This window comes from Eschscholzia californica, unplaced genomic scaffold (assembly GCF_041429995.1).
Source record: "Eschscholzia californica isolate CP2 unplaced genomic scaffold, dmEscCali1.0.p SCAF_6, whole genome shotgun sequence".
NCBI lineage: Eukaryota > Viridiplantae > Streptophyta > Magnoliopsida > Ranunculales > Papaveraceae > Eschscholzia > Eschscholzia californica.
The window spans coordinates 13,025,730-13,048,301 of NW_028238483.1; the positions used below are offsets into that span (position 1 = coordinate 13,025,730).

Genomic DNA, 22,572 nt, shown 5'->3' on the forward strand with positions numbered 1-22,572 from the left:
CAGTCAGTTTTTCGTTCTCTCTCGGTGCGCTTAATCAATTATAGCCAATTTTTTATGTAAGGTTTTGAGAGTAATTTAGTTGCTAAAGTATGGGCAATTTCTTCATTAAAAAGTATTCTGAATTTAAAATTGGGCTTGAGGCATAATTTAAAAACTTATGTGCTGCCTAAATAGACAAATTCTTAAGTTGTCTTTTTTACTAAAGATTTCAGGAAGTTGGGCTTACGACCCTATTTCCTGAAAGAAGAATATTTCTTAGGAGAAAAAGAAGTTTATTGAACTTGTCAAGCAATTTAGTTTGCGTTAAACTTCTTCAGGTTTTGTGGAAATCTAGGATTTGTTCAAATCTTAAAGAGTGGGAGATATCTATTTCTCCTTTCTTGTTCAGTTTTATCCACCATAGTTATGGTGAAGAATTGTTATCCTTGTCTTCACATCTTGAAGAGTTGATTAATCCCCTATTGTTTTAGGGGGATTGTGTAACCCATTATTATCATCATAGTGGAAGATTTTTTGACTAGGTCCCCTGGTTTTTTGTCTTCTATCTTGGAGGAATTTTTTTGCCACAGAAAGTAATCTTGGTTTCTCTGCTTTTACTTTCACATCTTTTATCTTCATATTTGTGAACAAGTTATTTAGATTATTTTCCCTGACAAGTGATACCAGAGGTCAGGCTAAATTTATGGTTCAGAAATATGGAAGTGAATATTAAACGCACAATTAGTTTAGATGGAGAAAACTATATGATGTGGAAAGCAAAAAGTGGGAGATTTGTTACACTGCAAACACCTAACTGCAACGTTGAAAATCACGGTACAAAACCGATGAAGATGGATAAAGAAGACTGGAAAGTATTAGATCAAAAGGTTGTTGTTGTATTTATTCAACAATGGGTAGAGCCCAGTGTTTTTTATCATGTATCGACGGAGACTTCTGCTTTTGGTCTATGGAGGAAATTAAAAGAGTTATATGATCAGAAGACAGCTGCCAAAAAGGCTTATTAGTTAAGAAAGCTAGGAAAATTATTACACCTCCCAAACTTATCTTCAATGATCTTCCAAATGTCTTCATACTTCGCTCTTCATCGTTTTGTGGTTTTGGGAATCGCTAAATTTCGTAAGTCTTGGTTATTGTATGTCAATTGAGGATTTCACATGGGTTTCATAAATTTGCAATCGACTCAAAAGTTTTGAAATTTTGTAAGATCATGCGATCGTCTCCCAAGGTTTTGGGAATCGCTAAATTTCGTAAGTCTTTGTTATTGTATGTCAATTGAGGATTTCACATGGGTTTCATAAATTTGCAATCGACAAAAGTTTTGAAATTTTGTAAGATCATGCAGTCGTCTCGCAACAAACACAACCTTATACACCTAAGTTCACGAAGAACATATATATAATAAACACCCATGAATAGCATCTTAATTCTGAAAAGAGAAATAAGAACTTCTTTGCTGCATTATTTTTTATTAATCTTAACCCTTCCAAGTTTGGGACGTTTTATCAGATTATTACATTAACCAACAGCTACATATTACTGTTCTCACCCCATACATAACAAACAAACAGAAACTACTTATGAAATAAAAGCATCAACAACCTTAAAGAAAGAAAACAGAAAAATGAAATAAGATTACAATGGAATTGGCTGCAGGGATTTCATACTATACATGCATTCCTTGTCAGCCTAAAACCTCCGATACCAATGCCAATGCAATCGGATCGTGCAACTAACCATACCCATCAACCACTGATTCTCAGTGATTCCACTTTTTCTTCAAGTTTATTGAGTCCGTTACCAATGGGATCGGTGGTGGACGATCCTCCTTTATCTGTTGCGAGCTCATCGCGATTTTTATTCTCTTCCAAACGAACCACTTGAGCGAAGCTTTTCGGCAACTGATTGAGAGATTCATTAGTTACTACATTCCATGGTTGCCCACTCTTTTCAACAAATGAAGGTGCCGTCTGATTGTTCAAGCTGCTTTGTTGTTGTTGTTGCTGTCTCGCCTTCCTATCCTGCATTGCTTTCTCCCGTTCTTCGTAAAAGTTGAAGTCGTCCAAGATTGATAAATCAGTTTCGTAGCTCTTCAAGATGCTCAACATCTCAAGACCTTGTTCCAATTTCACCTATGCAGGTGAAGTACAAGCAAATCAGACGAGTGGATAAGTTAGAGACAAACAGTGACATACATTGTTTAACATGTAGCCTGTAGGAAGACAAAAGTTCAAGAAACTTTGACTTCAGGACTTTGAACTTATGCTCACCTAGCTCCTCAGAGCATTATTGGTCTTCTTATTCAGTTTCAGATGTAAATGTTTGAAAATTTTTAGTAATTGGGAACAATACTATCAGAGGAAAATAAATGTAGTTGTTCTTCATAACAATGATAGATATACCTGGTTAAAGAGTGAAGAGTCAAAATTAAGTAGCAAATTTAAATTTTGAAGTAATGGATCAAATCTTACCTCCTGAGTATCCCGGCTGTTGGTTACGGGTTTATTATCATTATTTTCGAGTATAATGTGACGAAACTGGCTATTTGGTACATCCTTTACTATGTGCCACTTGACGGGGAACTGCCCACTCCATTTATCTTGCTGCCAATAACTCACACTCCTGTCGAAATCTACAGGTCCCACCATCTCGGCCAACCCACAAAACTGTGCACTAGCATTTACCTGAAGTTTCAATAAAAACATAAAATAACAAATTAAAGTAGATAAATTAACCAACCCATTGATATAGTAAACTAACAGGGAGTTCGCCCCGATTTATGTCAGGTCGATTACCGAGAAGAAGAGAAAAACCGGGCAGGCGTTCTGTTTCTCCTTTGCTTCACGATAAGCAGCATCTAATTTTTTGTTCCCATTTGAAGTGCTAGCCCAGACACCATACTTAATGCTCTTGTGAACATTGTCCTCGCTATAAGATTTGATTATGAAAAATTTGGCATCTTCATACTCTGTGACAAAGTCTGGTTGATTGTATGGTTCTGTACGGGCCTCAGAAGATGATAAAATCTTACCACCACCCACAGAAGAACCATGTTCATTTGTCATCTGACTCTTTGGCTTTGAGGATCTCGGCCCACGGTTTTGCTCACTAAGGATATCAGGTGAGCCGTTACAGTCGCATGAAGACATGCTATCTCTTGCACGTTGTCGAGCCTTGTCAATTGTGAGCCAGCGTTCATTCGTTCCGAAAGTAGCTCCTGAAACACTTCCAAAACTAGAGTTTTGATGAATTTCATGATTCAGGTTGCTTCTATTATAAGAGCTTGAACCCGATCCAACCCCATAAAATGGTCTCTGTTGCTGCGAGGTCTGCAAAAACACGATACAGTGAGTGTATTTTTTTCTGTAACAAAATTGGATAGCAAACTTGGGCTTTCAGTGACATATTTTCATTTTCTGTTCTTTCACTGGGTAAGGAAATTAGGAGCTAGGAAACTGTTGTGAATGAAGGATGTAGCCAGAGTACCAGTTTACTAGTTCGAATGCTCAAGTATATTTACACAAAAATACTACGGCTATCTAAAAACACTTCTGGGACATGGAAATATATTATGAAAAGTTATTTTGCATCAAAGTTTGTTTTATTATCTTGGTGCGTTGGTGAAGGAAATCGAGAAAGCTCTGAATGAAGCAATCCTTGCATATCTACTTAATAAGCAAATTATTTTGGGATTTCAGAGAAGAACATTCTCGTAACTAAATCCTTCACGATATTTCAGTCAAATGAATTGCAGAATCCAAAAGAAGTACTCTACAACTTCAGATAGCAACACAAAAATAGGTAAGAGACAAACCATTCCAACATTCCGCCCCACTGATCCACGTGTGCCCATATGTTGTGCAGAAGCTGCTGGGGATAACAAAGGACTAAAAGGCCTCCGACTATCTGGGAACTTCGACCAATCTGACCACAATCCACCAGAACCGAGCCCATCAAAACCTTGCCGAAAATCATAAAAACTAGAGTTACGAGTGTTTCCAGCAAAGCCACTGCCTCTACTAAAAGATCCAAACTGAGGGGAGACAGCAGATCTTGGCCCAAAAAGAAGGCCATCGCCTTGTTGTTCAATGCTAACTGGCATGGTCAGCTCACCTTGTGATACTGGTGTTGGCGAACTAATATACGGCATGCTAGGAGGAATTGGTTGTTGATAATAAGGTGGACCCGAGAACGGGAACTGCTGTTGAGTGTACACCTGACCTTCTCCCCTACCGGAAGGCAGAGGTGTTGTTACGGGAGAATATGGACCATATGGCATTTGAGGATTGTACCCATAACCAGTATGATACATGAGAGATGGATTATCATTGAAGACACCCTTAATCATATAACATAGAAAAGGAAGAATCAGTTAGACTTTTACAGAAAACAAGTTAAGAGCCGACAAAGAAAGAGGAACTAATGTTGTCAAAGGCGACGACGCCACGACTATAATGGATATATTTTACATTTTGGCCTCCAGTCTTTCTGATTAGGCCTTTTTGAGTGACCACATTGAAGTTTGATGTTTCATCATTTGAATTACTATATTCTAGTATCCATAATATCTAACATATCAGTTCTCTGTTGATTTAAATGATTAATTTATTATTGTATATCAAATAACCATGCTCGAAACATTTGATGTAATCAAACAATATATATATATATATAAACTGAGCAACCAACCCCGGCTTGCCCTGTCCCTGATAACCTTAGGGAAGGACATATTTGTACTTACAGGAGATCCAACATCCAGGCTTTCACCACCAACATAATGCCGATATTCACCCCACTCACTAGGGTTGTTTTCATAACCTGGGGTTAAAGCAAAACTGAGTACATAAATGATTTTGAATGAGACATTAAGCCAAGACAAAGAACATATCCAGTTATAACATAATATTTCAGATAATTATGAGCAGGGAGGCGCCCCAATCACATACTAGTAAGCTCATCAGTTTAAATACCATATGCAAACCGAGTAACTACATTCAAAACAAAACATAGGCTAAGACACTAAAAAAAATCTTTAACTGAATATTACAACCTAATAACCTATACAATTTATGGCGTCCCTTTATGAAACTAAATGCGGCCTTTCATGAAAGACGTTAAAAGATGTTATTAACATATGCAGACTAAGGCTTCGTAAATAGTAAATGAATCGAGGATCAAGAGCTACTATTCCATATTTCCATGCGACCACATGATAGAGATGATGAGTTCAAAGTACTTGACCAAGACCTTTATCAGAAATTGTATGCATTTAACTCATCGGGATCGAGTTTTCTCAAGCCTGGGAGAATTGATAGAGATAAATGGTAACAACTGTTTTAGGGATATAGAAGGTGTCAAAAGAAGTATTGCAAGACCCAAATTCTGATTTGGCAGGTCTTACAAGAATGGCCCACTTAGAACCTTCAATATAGTGGGCCTCATCCACATGTCTTTGTGGAAATTCCACTAGTTTCTAAGTATTAATTAGGATGGTTAAGTGTCTTTAATGTCTTTTAGTGTCTCTTTAATGTCTTTAATGTCATCTACTGTCTCTTTAATGTCTTTTAGTGTCCTAGGAGTTCAGAAGTTTAAAAGTCTAGAAGTATGGGATATTAAGGATCAGTTTTACCCTATATATAAGGGTTGTATTTTGCTGTTTGAGGACAGACAGAGAGTTTCCCAGCAGCTATTCAAGCTATATGTATTTGTGTGATGCAAATATCCCAAAGGTGTGATGCCTAAGGGCTCTAGGAGTGATTCCTAGCTTGTACTAGTGTGATGCTAGTGTCTATCTATTATATAATCAACTTATTTTCTTCTTCAATTCCATTTCTCCATTTTTCCATTTCTGTCCTACATCACCACGTGAGTACCACGCTTCATAAAATCGACCACATCATACAGAATCCCAATTGTCAGATCATTTGACATAATTGTTTGTCATCTAAAATGCGTTTAAACAACTTGACCCCATAGTTAAAAAAAAACAGTGTGGGAAAAGAGAATTCTAATATTGCATATATGATGAACACGAACTACAACACTTATTCTGCAAAGCCAAGCTCCTGACGATGATGCTGCCAGTGAAACCAGGAACAGGAGAGGAGGTATTTTACTACAACAAAACTATAGGATGGAATAGAGGCCTTGGGTGAGATATACGTGACATGAAATAGGTTACCAAGGCAGATAAATCATCATGCATAAAATAACCATGCAAACTGACCTCTATAGTAAAATGTCTGCGCTTGAGGGGCATAGACACCAGGTGAAAAGGCAGGACTACGATCTCCACCTGCACCTGTGGATCCCAAATGGACATTAACATCTAAAGAAGGACCTACTGAGGCATTCTGAGAAGGAACTGAAGGAATAACCCTCTCATCTTTGGCGGAAAGAGTCTGAAAGTATATTAATTAACCAAGAGTTAGCTAGCCTTGCAATTAAAATACAGGAAACAGCAGTCTAGCAGGTTAAAAAAAGGAGTTTGTTCATTAACTACAGACAACTCAGAAACTGGAATTCATTCAAACTAGGTTTATGAAATAACCAAGAATTAGCTAGCCTTGCCATTCAATAAAGGACTTCCTTCAGTAACTACGGACAACTCAGAAACAGTGATTCGTTCAAACTAGGTATATATACACATACATATATATGTGTGTGTGGGTGTGTGTGTATGTAAGGCAAGGTCCACAAAAAGCTTGGGAAGATGACCTATTACAAGATTTACGTATCGCTCAGAAGAAAATAACCAGGAAGCTGGTTCATGAATCATGAATGGGGGGTCTGCTCATAGAAACACTATAACTTTTTTCTGAACATTAGAACTACAAATTCTGACCGTAGGATATCGCCGGTCAAAGCAAAGTTTATCGACGTTGTTGTTAAAAGTTTTAGGTGGGTATTTTGAAGTGACCATGTTGCTGCCACTACAGGAAACTTTCACAAAAAGTGACATTAGATTATGTCCATATATATGTATGTATATATATAATATATGTATATATATGTATGTATGTATGTATGTATGTATGTATGTATGTATATATAGATATGTATATATATATAGATATGTATATATATATATATATATATATATAGATATGTAGAATATTTAATTAACATCAACAAAAAAAGTAAAATGAGAAGAACCGAAAAGTACCTGGGCATTCAAGTTATTTGAAGAAGGTTTCTCTTCTACATCCAGGGTTGCTAAGTTCAGCGGCTCAGTGGATTCTGGGAAGTCTGTATTATGTACTTATTGAGGAAAAAATTTAACCAGTGATAAATCAAGAACCTTTATATTAAAAGACAAAGTAAATAACCTTTCGATAAATAGAAGATATTTATTAGCGTTTGACCCACGAAAATACAATTATGTAATGTGTACGCGCAAGCAAAAAGATATGAAGGTTTACATGTGATGATTTTCGAATCTTTGAGTCAAATCGATATAAGATGTAACTAAATCCAACGATATTACTGACAATTGTCGAACTTCTTCAAACTATCTTCTAAAATATTTATCTTCAAAATTGATCCTCAAATAAAACCCAAGCCCTTAGCTATAATAATAATTGTTATTATAGTAACGTTTCCTAAATGTAATGACTTTTTAAAATCCTATTTCACTCAATCTAGGAAACAAAAGAATATCTAATATTGATAAAATAAAAGAAAAGGAAAATATGAGAAGAGAGAGAGAGAGTTGAAGCAAACACAGCATCCACCGTCCCTCTGAAGAAAGTTCATCATCGAACTCTGCCTTTGAATCTACTTTGAACAGTCAGATGACGGAGTCTTCGTTTCACCGTACTTTCGACGGCTCAAATGTGAACTTCCACAAACCTCAGAGTTGTAGTACGTGCAAGGATGGAATTTCGAATGGAACCTTCAAGTTTCCACAAAATGGATGTGTTTTAGCATAAACATTCTTCTCTATACACATCGAAGGGCTAACATATCGTTGTTGCAACGATTGCATAGTTTTAGCACTATCATCTCTAGTGGTGTATTTCAATAAGATGAAGGGGGGCGTGACCTCTGAAGGGTTGATGTCGGCGAGTCGTGGTGGATAGAAGAGTAGCTCTTCTCTAAGATGAAGGGGGATGCGACGTCGAAAGGGTTGATGTCGACGGGTTGTGGCGGATGCAAGAGTAGCGCTTCTATAAGCTCTTAAATACTCAACACTTTGGAACTTCCACAAGGATTCCATTATTTTGGTATGTCATCGTACACTTTAGTTGTCTTCATCACCTCTTCTTTCTCATCTTCTTTTAGTCAACAAATATAGGAGGTGAGTGACTCAAAGTAGAATGATTTATCTTTTGTTGTGATGGGAGAAAGAGTACTACCAGTGGGTTGGCCGAAGGCATGAGTGAGATAATTGTCCAGATTGAAGTCATGGGTTTGTGAATAATTGATGTCAAGACTCATCAACTTGTTTATGGAGGAGGTTGTCTCCTCTCTCTCCATCTTCATTGACACTTGCCTAGCTTCAAATTTATTAGACAATAGAAGTTTTGCAAGCACTTCTTTCATTTCCTTGCCACTGGCTATGATACCAACTTTATGCAAACGTGTACGCTGACGCAACGGAGGTTTACATGTAATGATATGGGGATCTTAGAAAATCAAAATCGATATAAGATTTAACTAAAGTAAACAATTTTACCGAAAATATGAAAGCTGTTCTTCAAATTATCTTCTTCAAAATAAGAAAATCAATCCTCAAATAAAACCAAAGCACTTATATATGATAACGATATTTCCTAAATATAATGGGCTTGTGAAATCCTATTTCCCAATCTAGGTAACAAAAAAATATCAAATATAGCTAAAATAGACGACACTGAAAATATGAGGGGGAAGATCAATGGAAAGAGAAAGTATCTGATTCACATATTACAAATACATAATAATAATAATAATAATAATAATAATAATAATAATAATAATAATAATAATAATATTAATAATAATAATAACAATAATACTAATAATAATAAAGCATTAAATAAATAAGATGAGCTAGAGGACCATTATGCCTTAATCGAGATACCTTTATCCGTTAAGCGCAAAGCCCACCCAAAAACATGTTCATGGAATCATAGGTCAACTCGTGATAGGAGATACATAACATAAGTGACACTAGGGACGAGGGCACCACATCTTAACCAATCTTACAAACCCATTAAGGCAATAAAATGCGGCATACTAAACACGCAGTAAGTATAAAAGATACAATTTTGAAAAACAAAAGCATGACATGTCGCATGGTGTATACCAAATATTAGACTCTGAACCTGCATCGATTTTTCCACGAGAATTATTTGTATGATGATATATAGTTAGTTACCAGATTCATAACTATGAGTTCATAGCAGAGCTTCAACTTTCTTCAGAATTGAGATAATTTCCACCAGTTACACGTTACAACCAGCATATGTACAATGCATCGTATGGCAATATACTATTTAGTAGCTAACCAGGTTCTAGCTCATATAACGAGTCCAATATGAAATTTTAACTGATGGTTGATCTAATTAGATCCCCAGAATTAAAAAAAAAAACATATTTTCAAAGTTGAGATAGAATATTACAGCTCTGGGCACTATCAAATAGGTACTATAGGCGTAGTACTCAAACTCCTACTCAAAAGCAATATCGACCATCATGCAAAATACAACAAAAAAACATGATTTTTACAGATGGAGTAAATTGCGAAAGAACGGGACGCAATTTATATACTATCAAAAGGCGTAATGGTATTTTTCGAAGTAGAGAAGACCCCCAGTCATCTTGATCATTTACGAACACAATTACAAGGATAAGTACCAGGGGCATGTCAAAATTTTGTCACTTCGGAGTTCGGAAAAGAAAACCAGAAAAGTTGTGCAGTTTCATTGCTCTAATCCGAGATGACAGTACAACAACCGACAAACCCTAGCCACCATAACCACCACTCTCCCGCCCACCCCACCCCACAGACACAACACACAAATATTGTTGGATCCAAATACCATTTCAAACAAATGAACAGTTGAGCGTAAAGAATTGCATCAGAAATATGGTCTAATTAAAGAGCAATACCAACTGACTCTAGGATTTACCTTATCCTTTATGCTGTAAACAACGAACTTGGAGTAAATACGGTACAATAACATCAAATTCGATTTATTTCAATAACCTATTCTCGAAGAACTTGGAAAAAAAATGTATCTTTTTGAGGAATTGCATAATTCAGTTTGGTAGACATGAATACATGCTTACTCTCGAACCCTAAAGTAAGACACAACAAGAAATTAACTAAACAGTACGACCCATCTAATCAAAAGCAATTACCAAATTAAAATCCCATATATACACACAGAAAGAAAGTTAGATTAGGGCATACTGATGTACAAATGATAGAACAAATGACAATTTTCAATTGGAATTTACTCGTATGTAAATGGTGAAAGAGAATTCTACATACCCTTTGAAAGGATTCGATCCGGTACTTGGTGGGTTGCCGCCATTAATCAAAGAGACGAATTTTCAACTCCAGAATCTAACTTAATAGTAAATTAAAGAGAACGAATATATTCCTCTTCTATTAAGGATCTTTTACGGAGTCTCTGTGATTCGAGCTGGTGATGTGCTTGTAGAGAGAGAGAGGGAGATCTAGGTGGAGAGAGAAAGAGAGGGTTTTAGGATGTAGAAGAGTCGAAAGGGGCAATTGCTTTGACGGCTTAATTGACCATCTTTTGCAGGGTGTGGGCATCAATGCTTGTTTTCAATTTTTATTGTTCTCATTTCTACCTTTACCACAACACTAAGGGGGGGTAGTGGTTGGGGATTTGGAGGGACATTGCCATGTCCCTCCAAATCCTATGTTATTGGTTGGGGACATTTTAAATGTCCCCAAATGTCTGTGTTATTGGTTGAGGACATTTAAAATGTCTCAAAATGTCTCTAAATGTCCGTGTTATTCGTTTGAGACATTTCAAATGTCCTGAAATGTCTGTGGTATTCGTTAGAGACACGAAATTAAGGACATTTCAAGACAAATTGGTTTTGGAGACATGTGAGGACATTTTAGTGTAAATTTGGAGAGCTTTTGGAGAGAAAATGTCTCTCAAAATATGGAAGACACTTGTAGACATTTCATTAAGAAATATAAAAATAATTATTATTATCAAATTAGATTAAATAATTTATAATAAATAATATATAAAAATATTAATTATTATAATACTTTATTATAGTAATAATGATATTATTGCCATTACTATATTATACTATTATTATATTATTATAATATTATCTTATTATTATATTATTATACTATATTATTATTATCTTATTATATGTTACTATATTATTGTATTATTATTATATTATATTATTACTATATTATATTATTACTATATTATATTATTATTATTATATTATAGTAATAATGATATTATTATCATATTACTATATTATATTATTATTATCCTATTATTATTACATTATTTTCTTATATTACTATATTATTGTATTATTATTATTATATTATTATATTATTGTATTATTATTATTATATTATTATTATATTATTGTATTATTATTATTATATTTTATAATATTATCTTATTATATTACTATGTTATATTATTATTATCTTATTATATGTTACTATATTATTGTATTATTATATTATTATATTATTATATTATTATATTATATTATAGTAATAATGATATTATTATCATATTACTATATTATATTATTATCATATTATATATATATATATATATATATATATTATTATACTATATAAAATAATACATATTTACCAATTGTCCTTCAATGTTCACAGATATCTACGGATGGCTAACAAAGTCGAAAAATATATTTTCGAAATAATGGTACAATTATTTTTATTCCATATGATTAAACGATAATGATAAAATTAAATAAATAAATGTCCACCAATTGTCCATAAATGTCCTCAGATATCCACAGACGTCCACAAAACTCGAAAAATATATTTTTAAAATATGAGTACAAATATATTATTTTGTATGGTTAGACAATAATGATAATACTAAAATAATAAATGCCTACCAATTGTCATCCATGATGAGATAATAATAATAATAATAATAATAATAATAATAATAATAATAATATTAATAATAATAATAATAATAATAATAATAATAATATAATAATAATATCCACTATACATTTTGTCCATGGATTCAATATGTTGAAATGTCTCCAAAACATTTTGTCTATAAACCAAATGTCTTGAAATGTCTATAAAGACTTTTTGTCCATGAATCAAATGTCTTAAAATGTCTATAAAGACATTTTGTCTACAGACAAATGTCTCGAAATGTCTTAAAATGTCTCGAAATGTCTACGAGACATTTTGTCCACGAATGTCCTCCTAAATCCCTATCCACTACCCCCACCTAATTACCACTTAATAGTAATTTTCTTTTTGCTATTACACATAAAAATTTTCATAATTATTGTCGAGGTAAAAATACTTTTTTTTTGTTGAGAAAAAAAACCTTAAACTGAATAAGAGTTACAATGTAGTCCGAAAGAAAGGAAAGAATGTTACAAAACATGACTAAACTATAACAAAGTTAACCACAAAAGGATCAAAACTAATTCTTGAAAGTTATGGGGGCAAAGCCGAAGTCGCAAGAACGTGGGCGTCCTGGTTGCTAAGTCGGTTACAATACGCCAACTCCACTTGTCGTTCGCTCACCCTCGATCTTAGGTCGTCGATTTCATTCATCAATCGCCACGGTACTTCTAGATCAGCGGTTGATATAAGTTGGATAAGTACCCTTGCATCCCCTTCTATTATAAAACCCACCAACCCTAATTCCTCCGCCATCTCCAGAGATCTTTCTAACCCTAATATCTCATTGAACATAACCAATTTAGGAAGAACCACCTTTACCTTCATACCTAAGATCCGGCGATCTGAATCCCTAGCAATGGTTGCACAAGAAGCCTTATCATCTTTGTATGATCCATCAAAAATAATTTTGATTCACCCCTGTGGTGGAGGACACCAGCTAGCTTCCTGTAAAACATTGTTAGTTGGAGATACAAGTGTTAGATCTATTACGTCCTCGAAGCTTCCTTTGTATTCCACCAACATCGAGCAAGATCAGGTTCTTTTAGCTGGAAGTGGAGCTCACATCTAAGTTTCCACCATTCCCATATCAAGTAAGTCAAGGTATATCATTCCTTGTTAGCTTTTTCATTTTGTAGAAGAATATGCTTCAAAGTTCTGACCGGATATGTAAACCTTCGTCGTAGATCAAGAGTACCTGCTTGATGATTTAGATCCATATACTTGAGACAGCTTCCGAAAAGGTGGTATGTTGTTTCTGTCCCTTCTAGTCAGGCAGTGTTGATTAATAAGATGTACTATACTATCAATATTACTGAGAGTAGGTAAACCTCCATAAACCATCTTCCAAATAAAGTTTTGAACCTTAGGGTTCATCGATTTTTTTTCTTTCAAAAGAGTTTCCAAGGAAAATCAGAAGCTTCCTCATGTAAGACTGGAGGTACCTTAGGTGTCGTTTAGCAAGTAAAAGTAGAAGTACTTTAGTAGAAGTTCTTTTGCTTTAATAAAGTAAAAAATTTTAAAAGTTTATTTGACAAAAATGTTACTTGTAAGTAAAAAAAAAAGTCAAAAAGTTAGTTTGGTAACTCAATTTACTTTTAATAAATTATTTTTCTTTCTCATAGAGATACTTGATTTTAATTTGAATTTATTTATGATTTCCACGTTTACTCTTGTATACGAAGTAGTAGTGATATTGGTAGTAGTGGTGGTGCCATGAAGGTATGGTTATGGGGTGTGGTGGTGATTGAGGTTTGACGGTGGTGGTGGTAGAGAGGTATGATGGTGGCAATGGTGGTGGTGGAGGTATGATGGTGATAGTTGTGGAAGTATGGTGGTGGTGGTGGAAGTATGGTGGTGGTCATGGTGGAAATACAATGGTGGTGGTGGATAAGATATGTGAGTGATAGTGACAGAGTTATGGTGGTGGTGGTATGGTGATGGTGGTAAAGGTGGTGGATAAGATATGTAGGTGGTAATGATGGAGGTATAGTGGTGGTGGTGGTGGTGAAGGTACTGTCGTGGTGGTGAAGGTACCGTCGTGGTGGTGAAGGTATGGCGGTGAAGGCGGTGGTGGTGAAGGTACCGTGATGGTGGTAAAGGTACGGCGGTAGTGGTGGTGGTGGAGCTACGAGGTAATTGTTGTCGAGGTATGGTGATGTATGGTGGTGGTGGTGGTGATGGTGGTACGAAGGTGGTGGTTAAGGTGTGGTGGTGGTAGTTGAGGTAGGGTGGTGCGGGAGGTGCAATGCTTGTTGTGGTGGTGGTGAGGGTAAAATGGTGTGGTAGAAGTTTAGTTATGGTAGTGGAGCCGAGATAGACAAAAAAAGAATTCGTAAAGTAAAATTCATGCATGTCTCAAAAAAAATTGCTTTACTTTGAAGTCAAAAGCCAAAAATTTTAACTTAAAAAAAAAGTCAAATTTTAACTTAAATGAAGTTGGTATTTTTGCATACCAAACTAACTTTTTGACTTTTCTACTTAAATAAGCAAAAAAGTAACTTATTTTAGTGTTGCCAAACGACACCTTAATCTCAGTATCGTAAGACTTAGTGGTAAATTTACCACTGTCTGTAGGACACCAAATGAGTCTATTACTCTGATTTAGACCATTTAAATTAATGTTTGTTATTTCTTGTGTTGTTGTATGATCAAAGTATGTATGTATCATATTCATACTAGGCATAACCCCCGCCCGTAGGGCGGGGCCCCCGCCCGTAGGGCGGGGGAATGCCCTTTGGCAACAGAAGAAGTCAATATACAAATTACAATTTGGAAATTTTTAGAAAAAGTTAATTAACAATTAATGAACCAAGTAACGACCCAAATACAAAAAAATCGGTCCAACAATTATATTTGTGACATTAATAAACAATCGTGTAAATCCAGGGAAATAGTTTTCACTTACAGAAGAATTCCAAGAAATTCCATCCTTCAATGAATTTTAAAAGCAGACATCCATAACATTAGCCTAAAATCTTCACGGAATTGTGATACAATTCTTGTGGATGTCACATACTTGTGAAGACATTTGACAATTGTTGTTTTCTTGATCTACTCTGTAAAGGGAGCTTCCTCGTGATTCTCTTCTGTGACTTCTTTATACTCGACAACTGAATTGTAGTTCACATGGGATTTTCTACCAACAGTCTCCAACCCTTTTTGTTTCTCACTTCCTCTTCCTGTACAAATGGAAAATAAAGAAATCATCTAAAGCATTTTATTAAAGACTAAGAAACAAGTAAATTAAAAAGTAGCTAACATTGTCCCAGGAAAATGAACCATTTCTATTTCTGAAAATTAGAGCATACATTACTTGTTCAAAATTTGACTTAATAATATTGCACGAATTCAAGATTTTGGTCTATTAGAAATAACACCATGATAAATAAAAGATAATTTCGAAGAAAACAAGTCAAACCATTGGGTCAGAATGTGTCATGATAAAGATCAAATAAACAGAAGAAGTAACCATCAATCCCTATTTGCGAATAAATATGCCCTTTACGTTACATGGAAAAATAAACATGTTATTAGATTATTTAGTTCTTTTTACATTTGGTATTCTCTTATTGTAATTTTAATTTTTTAGATTGATACTCTTTAAAGATAAGTGTGGTATTCTAGAGGTATGCGATATATCATATGTTATATAAGTTTTTGAGCTTACAAAATATTTTTTGGTTTTGCCGTTCTTAAGTTTATTTAGAGTCTATTCTTTTAATAAAAACATATTAAATTCTGAAAGAAACACGAAAAAATTTGTAATAATAATAATTTACTCCACCAGATGAACTTGTTGAGAATCCATGAAAAAAAAAGAATAGATTGTGTTTTGTCTTTAGAGAGAGGAGGAGGAAGGGGGCAAACAAGAATTGATAATACAGTACACCATTACATTTAGATTCGCCCTGAAAATCTAATTTTTTCTTTCAACAAGATAAATTAGGGGTTTGCTTCAAGTTCAAATTTTTTTTGTTTTAATTGTCTACTTGTATTTTATATTGTGCAATTATCTCTTTCTTGTCTCTCATAGTTTCTCACCGAAGAAATTGAAGTGTCCACATTGTTTTTCCTTTTTTGTTGAAGAAGTGTCCACATTGTTTAGTATTACATTTCTTAGTCTTATGTTTTGTGTGGCATAACTCTTTAATTATTCATTCTGGTTACCCATTTTCCCTCGTTAGATTGATTTTCTCTCTCAATGTTATGTTTGTTGTTTCTCAACCTTTATCCGGTTAGTTTTTTTGTGTTTGTAGGTTTAAGTTGCGATTTTCTCTAGAAATTGATTTCAATAGCTCAACAGTAAATTCACTAAATTCAAACTATCTGCTTATTCAAATCCACTAAAGATGCAGACAACAATATTAACCATTCATTTTATGAGTTCAAATGCTCAACAATAGAAAGTATCCTCAATTAATTTTTTTATGCAAAAAAATTTATTTTAGAAAATTATGTTGCGACTAAATATGCCACCATTACAGATTGCCTGCATAATTTTCTGGGTCAATTATAACAATCTGGGTATACACTATCACAGTGAATGGTTAATACAATTTGAAATACAATTGATCCGATTGCTGAGGTTTGTACTGGATAAAAGAACAAGTATAATAACAATTGGAAACAAAATGAGATCTCGAATGAATTTCAAAGATAAAATGTCATTCTTATTAAACATAAAAATGAGTCCACTTCTTACCGTCCATATCATAAGTTGAAACCAATGCTCTAAACAATTTCTAGAATCAACCTAAAGTTAAACTTCTTTAGGAAATCGAATTAGTTGAAAGAGAAATTCCACTAAGAATTTTGACGTAATGTGAACTTACGGAGATAACATAGCGCTACCCAAATGTAATGAACTTACTTAAATTCAATGTCGTAATATAGCTCTTGCATGCTAAGAGCTCCAAACATTATATTTCTGTGCCAAACTGTAAAAGCAGAATATCGACTTAACCCCTTCCTTTTTCACCAGACGAATATAATTTTTTTAATTCCTTTACGATGTTTCTTCTTCCATATTATATTTATAAAAACAAAAGAAAGAGTATAGAACTATAGCCACAAATCAAATAACATCTCCAACAACATTCGCATGTCCATCTCATACCATGCTAAATATTTATCTACTTCCGTAATTAATTATGGAAGTACCCCTAGAAGATGGTGCAACAACTATGTCGCCTACATCCATCCTCTCTGAATGGTTGAGGTTGGCACAAAACTCCCTATATTTGAATAAACCCTCAATACTCTAATACACAATAATACACGATTGGTATGATAAATCACGAAGTGTCCAATAATCTATAATCACATAAATATAAAAAAGATGTAGTAAACAATAGATAAAGCAATTACCTTTGCATACGATTGTCATGTTATATATCTTTAATTGTATGCAAAGTCACAAAAGAATCTTTGGTTGAAATTGATTAGGGTTAGGTTATAAGGTTATAAGCTCCACAATTGTTTTTAAGATATACATAAATAATTAGAAATGAATATTTGATTCAATCACATGACCGAGACAATTGTTTCTTGTATCTTTGTTTCTGAAGTTGATTAGTTTCAGTCCTTTGCTCCACTTTAGAAGAGGTTGGTTGCTGACAAATTCCCAAATACATAATGAAGTTCATCATCGATGTAACAACATGTATCAAATCAATACACAAATGCTAAATAGTGATGTTACAAATTTAGAGACAGTGTAAATTACCTTCAAAGATGGGGTCGAAAGATGGAGACTAATCCATTCCACTTTGAAAGAAAAAGTGAGAGTAAAAAATTCAAAGGCACACCCAACGTATAGAGTTTAATTAGTGCGAAACTGAATGATAATCTTTAGTAAACCACATATCGCATATTCGTCTGCTTCGCTACCTGGACAACTTTAGATGTGATTGCTTGATTTCAAAATTCTGATAACAAATAGAAACTAAGTTAGGAACTTAAGACAAAGAAATAAACCAGAAAGTCATTGTATAAGAAATTCGAAGGAAGAAAAAATACCTAGTGCGGGAAGAGTTGAAGCGATGTTTATTGAGTTCAAATTGCTGGAATTGGGTGTTATTTTCGATTATGATTTATGTTTATTGAGAAATAATTCAGGAAGATATAGTCTTCACTTGCACTTTTTTTTTTCAAGAATTCCATATGGAAACACCATTCCATGAGGAAAAAAAAAGAAGTTCAAAATCTTCACCATAATGTCAATGTTCGTTCAAAACCTGTCTACTCCTCTAAAGGAACCTTCGCAATTCAACACACCTTCGCCCTCGCCTATATCATGAGTATGATCGTCCAATCACATGCAAAATACCTGGTTCTTCGTAAGAAGATGGAAAAATGTTAATTACAATTGGAAATTATGAAAAAAATAATGATACGCACAGGCAATAATTTAGAAAAACTTTCGTTCCTAAATTTGATATTTGTTTTGAAGAGATTTGCATATTCTTCAGAAAACTTAGTTGAAATGCTAATCTGTTTATTTCAAAATCAAGATTATAAGTTTATCCGATAACACATTGACAAACAAAATTAAATAAAAATGATGCTCACCAAAAAAATAAATACATAGCGCATTATAAGAGATAAAGCGAAGATTTCAATTAATTGACATCCCACTTACAGATAAGAGGTTACTTGTGATGTCTTCATGGTAAAGGAGCCACCTTATGAACCGGTATTGGCTTATTTCCCTTTGTGGAATCATCCCATCTTCTTCATCGTCAACGAACTTCAATAAGTAGCTACAAAACACAAGTTAGACTATGAAAATATCTTATTTTAGTTTGGAAAGAAAAATTATAAAAATATTTTTGATATTTATTCAAGATCTAAAATGAGATTGCTTTAAGAAGAGAAAACAAAGAAATGATGAAATTCAACATTCCAATATGCAAGGTTGTATGGAAAGGTTCATGATTGAAGGAGTGAAGCGACTCACTCTTCGTGCTTCTTCTGAAAAATCATATACATTTTGGAGTGGCACAACAAAAAAATGCAATGATGTAGACACTTTGGTGGTGGATATGCCGAGCATTAATTTGTAAATATTTTAGTTTCGGTTAAGGAGTATTCAGATATATGTATATTCCCTATAATGAGGATTACCTGCGATTGCTTTGCTTATAGGAGAGCTATCGGGGTAGAGCACAAAAACATGAGTGTCAGTTCGGAAAATCCGATGTCGCAAAGTTCATTTCGCTTTGGACAAGAAACAATATGCGAAAATGTTTGTTTGTGTGGCCTTAAATTAGAAACCAAGGAACCATAATCTAAAACATATATGATGTACTTAAACTGAAGAAATAAGACGGAATAAATTTGCATCGCTTTGTTCGAAATAAGCACCAACCCAAATCATCTAGTTTTTCTGTCAAAAACTATAATTTTGCAGAATAAGTTGATGATTTATTTAAAACCAGGGAGAAAGAACATAACCAAAAATGCGATTTTTTTTTCATGGAACGGTAAAGAAAATTTGCTAATTTGATAGCAGAGGACTTACTGTTTTGATTTTGTACCATAAAGAATTACTTTTACAATAAACCACTCATCTTTGTCAGCATCATCAGGTGTGACCTTAGTTGATACATGAGAATTATTTGACGAAGACGGAGAATACATTCATCAAAAAACAATTTTGGTAATCAACAAAAAAACGAAAATGAGTTCCTAATATTGGACAGTAATACACTACGAAAATCAAAACATGTTCACCTATCAATTTAGTAGCAGCAACTTCTACCTGGGTTTGAAGAACTTGGGGATGTCTTTTGAATTTTGATATCTAAACAATTACCCGTCCCTATTACAACTTAGGGGATGCCTTTTGAATTTTATACCTTCCCTTACAATACATATTTTGATCGACATGAGCTCATTTCGACATGAACATTCAGTTTTAGTAGTGTCAAACCAGATCAGGCAAAAATCACTTAATTAAACGATATATTATAGCTTCGGAAATGGAGTACCTGTCTTTTGTGGTTGTTTTGCATTTAGTTTAGTTTTATCTAGAATATCCACTTGAACTATCAATGTGTTTGAAAGACTGATACAAAAGTACAACTTCGTTAAAGGTGAGAAAGACTAAAGAGTCTAGTGGAAGCATAATGCCTCGAAGCAAATATGAATACCTCTATGCATTCTCCGAAAGCTCATTTTCTTCTCTAAATACTGAGGGAGGGCTTCAAAATCATAATAGTTCTTTTCTGTTGTACTGCACTTTCTTTGTATTATTAATTATACAAACTATTTATATTACAAATTTGATCCAAAAACAAATTTATACTATTATCTATATTCAATGATTTTGTTCCAATAGAGAAACTATACAAGTTTACATATATAAATTCTATGAATATGTTTTATTAAAGATTTGTTCATTGAATACACCAGATGCAAATCTATTATATGCGCATATATATATATATACAATGCTACAAGCTTTATGAATTAAGAGTAAAAAGGGGAAATAAGTACCTTGAGTTGAAGGATTGATCGACTCCAACCTAAGTTGTAGAACATAAATATAAACCAACTAAAAGGAAAACAGGAAATAGGATATTGTGTCATGAATATGATATTCTGTGATGAAGATGGGAACAGGAAGATATGATATTCTGAAGTATTTTTAAATAAACTGAAATGAGAACAAACTCGTAAAAGCCAGACCCATGAAGTAAAATTTTGCACTATATGTAACTAAACAAAGAAATGTACCTCTATATAGCTTCCAAAAATCTATATTACAAAACTTTTTTTCAAAAACAGCAGCTACTTCATCACTTTTAATTTCATTTCCCTGGAGATCATCACTAGTTAATTCAGTGTGCTCAAAACATAACTACATAAGTCTATGAAAGACAATTCCAAAGAAATCACAAGCAAATACATTTACTAACTAATAATTTTCATGTTAGATTATTGTTGTTAAGCTTCCAAATTTGGATTTCAGCAGGGCCATAAAAGAGTATAGCAATAAAGGTAATAAGAAAACAAAATTTGAGAAAATTAAAATACAATTGTGTGAGGAATTTTCACAAACAGGTCGTGTGAGAAATATGAAAATACCCTGGATTAGCAACGGGTGATAGTCTTCAGTCAATAATAACAATTTCAGCTTTGCAAGGACATAAAGATTAGGTGAAAACTTCGTAGAATTGAAATGAAATAAAAAAACTAAGGGAGTAGTAAGTTCATAGAATTGAAACGGAAAAACTTTACAGAGACTGAAACAGATACATTAAAGAAAATGACATTAATGATCAAACTTTACCTTCTTACGAAAATCGTGCAATAAAGTAAATGGGTGTGTCCACGTTTGATTCAACAACACAATGTTGAACAATTCCCTAATAGCAACCTTGTCCAGATTTGTACCTAACTTATCTAAAAATTTAAAAAAGATAACAAAAGGATAGTGACATTAACAAAAAATAGCAATTCCCTATTACCCATATCAGAGTAAACGAAGAAAGATAAATCATGAATCAATCACTTAAAATCAATCAAACTAACATGTTTCTAACCCACAATTGTGATTTTGGAACTACAATTATAACACTTAAAATTAATCAAACTAACATGTTTCAATTTCACGAATTGTTGATGCAAATAATTTTTTCCTCCTTCTTTTGATAAATTTCTTATAAGATAAACAAAAACAATTATAGAAGTCAGAAAAAATATAAAGGGAATAAGAAAACAGTTGACTTCATACCTCTATGAAACATTCTCTCAAACAGTTTGTGTGTAGATAAAGTTTAGTGGTCAAAATCCAATTAACATGTAGAATTTTGATACCTTGAGACATAAATTCAAGTTGAAGAACCGTTCTTTCTCCTGGGAAATGAGAAAAAACACTTATGAGTTTGTTTGCAATAATCAAATCTTTGACAATCTTTTGATGTTATAAATTCTCAATATATCTTCCCTCGTCGTGTAACCAAAATTTCAAAATCTCCCATAAATCACGACTACAATTATTAGTTGTAACGGCAAACAATGAAACGAAATAAACATAAAAATTAAACAAATTAGATTCAAATAAAAAAAGATTAATAAAAAAAACTCTCTAATTTGAACTACAAATTAAGGAATTCTGAGATTATTTGATTGAGCCCTTAAGAGTTTGATTTTTAATCCGAACCAAATCGACTCCTACTTTAGGGAATGTTAGAAACTATATGAAAAATCAGCCCCATAAAAACTGAAAACAATAACTCACTAAAATCTATGATTTCCTTTGGATATTCAATTGCATAAATAACATAAAAAAATCTACAACAGAAAAAACAATTTGACCTTGAAATTATGAGATAAAAGTCAATCTTACCTTCAATTTTAGATGACATGAGAGAGAAGAAATGGAGAGAGAACGAGTGAGGATGATGATAAGTTGTGTATTGCAGAAAAAAGAG

At 33.5% G+C, this 22,572-nt stretch overlaps 1 protein-coding gene and 1 long non-coding RNA gene across 7 annotated transcripts; both read right to left on the reverse strand.

Annotated features, from left to right (window-relative positions):
• Positions 1 to 1,449: 1,449 nt before the first annotated feature.
• Positions 1,450 to 12,559, reverse strand: ECT5 (evolutionarily conserved C-terminal region 5). 6 transcript variants are annotated; one of them, XM_086650613.1, is made up of 10 exons: positions 12,450 to 12,559; positions 10,478 to 10,816; positions 7,163 to 7,245; positions 6,224 to 6,398; positions 4,739 to 4,815; positions 4,111 to 4,336; positions 3,812 to 3,957; positions 2,793 to 3,326; positions 2,469 to 2,681; positions 1,450 to 2,129 (listed from the first exon to the last, which is right to left on the reverse strand). In XM_086650613.1, exons 2-10 carry the CDS (start codon positions 10,518 to 10,520, stop codon positions 1,743 to 1,745), a joined length of 1,884 nt encoding a protein of 627 aa, XP_086506739.1. In that variant the 5' UTR covers positions 10,521 to 10,816; positions 12,450 to 12,559; the 3' UTR covers positions 1,450 to 1,742. The 6 variants fall into 6 exon arrangements, with proteins under 6 accessions (XP_086506739.1, XP_086506740.1, XP_086506738.1 ...); XM_086650614.1 differs by having other exon boundaries at positions 3,812 to 3,921; positions 7,163 to 7,257; positions 12,450 to 12,480; XM_086650612.1 differs by lacking the exon at positions 12,450 to 12,559 and having other exon boundaries at positions 7,163 to 7,257; positions 10,478 to 10,812.
• Positions 12,560 to 20,759: 8,200 nt separating this feature from the next.
• On the reverse strand, positions 20,760 to 22,572 carry LOC147531802 (uncharacterized). The gene is made up of 4 exons (XR_015228376.1): positions 22,488 to 22,572; positions 21,873 to 21,994; positions 21,429 to 21,541; positions 20,760 to 20,954 (listed from the first exon to the last, which is right to left on the reverse strand). It is a non-coding gene; the product is annotated as an uncharacterized LOC147531802 (long non-coding RNA).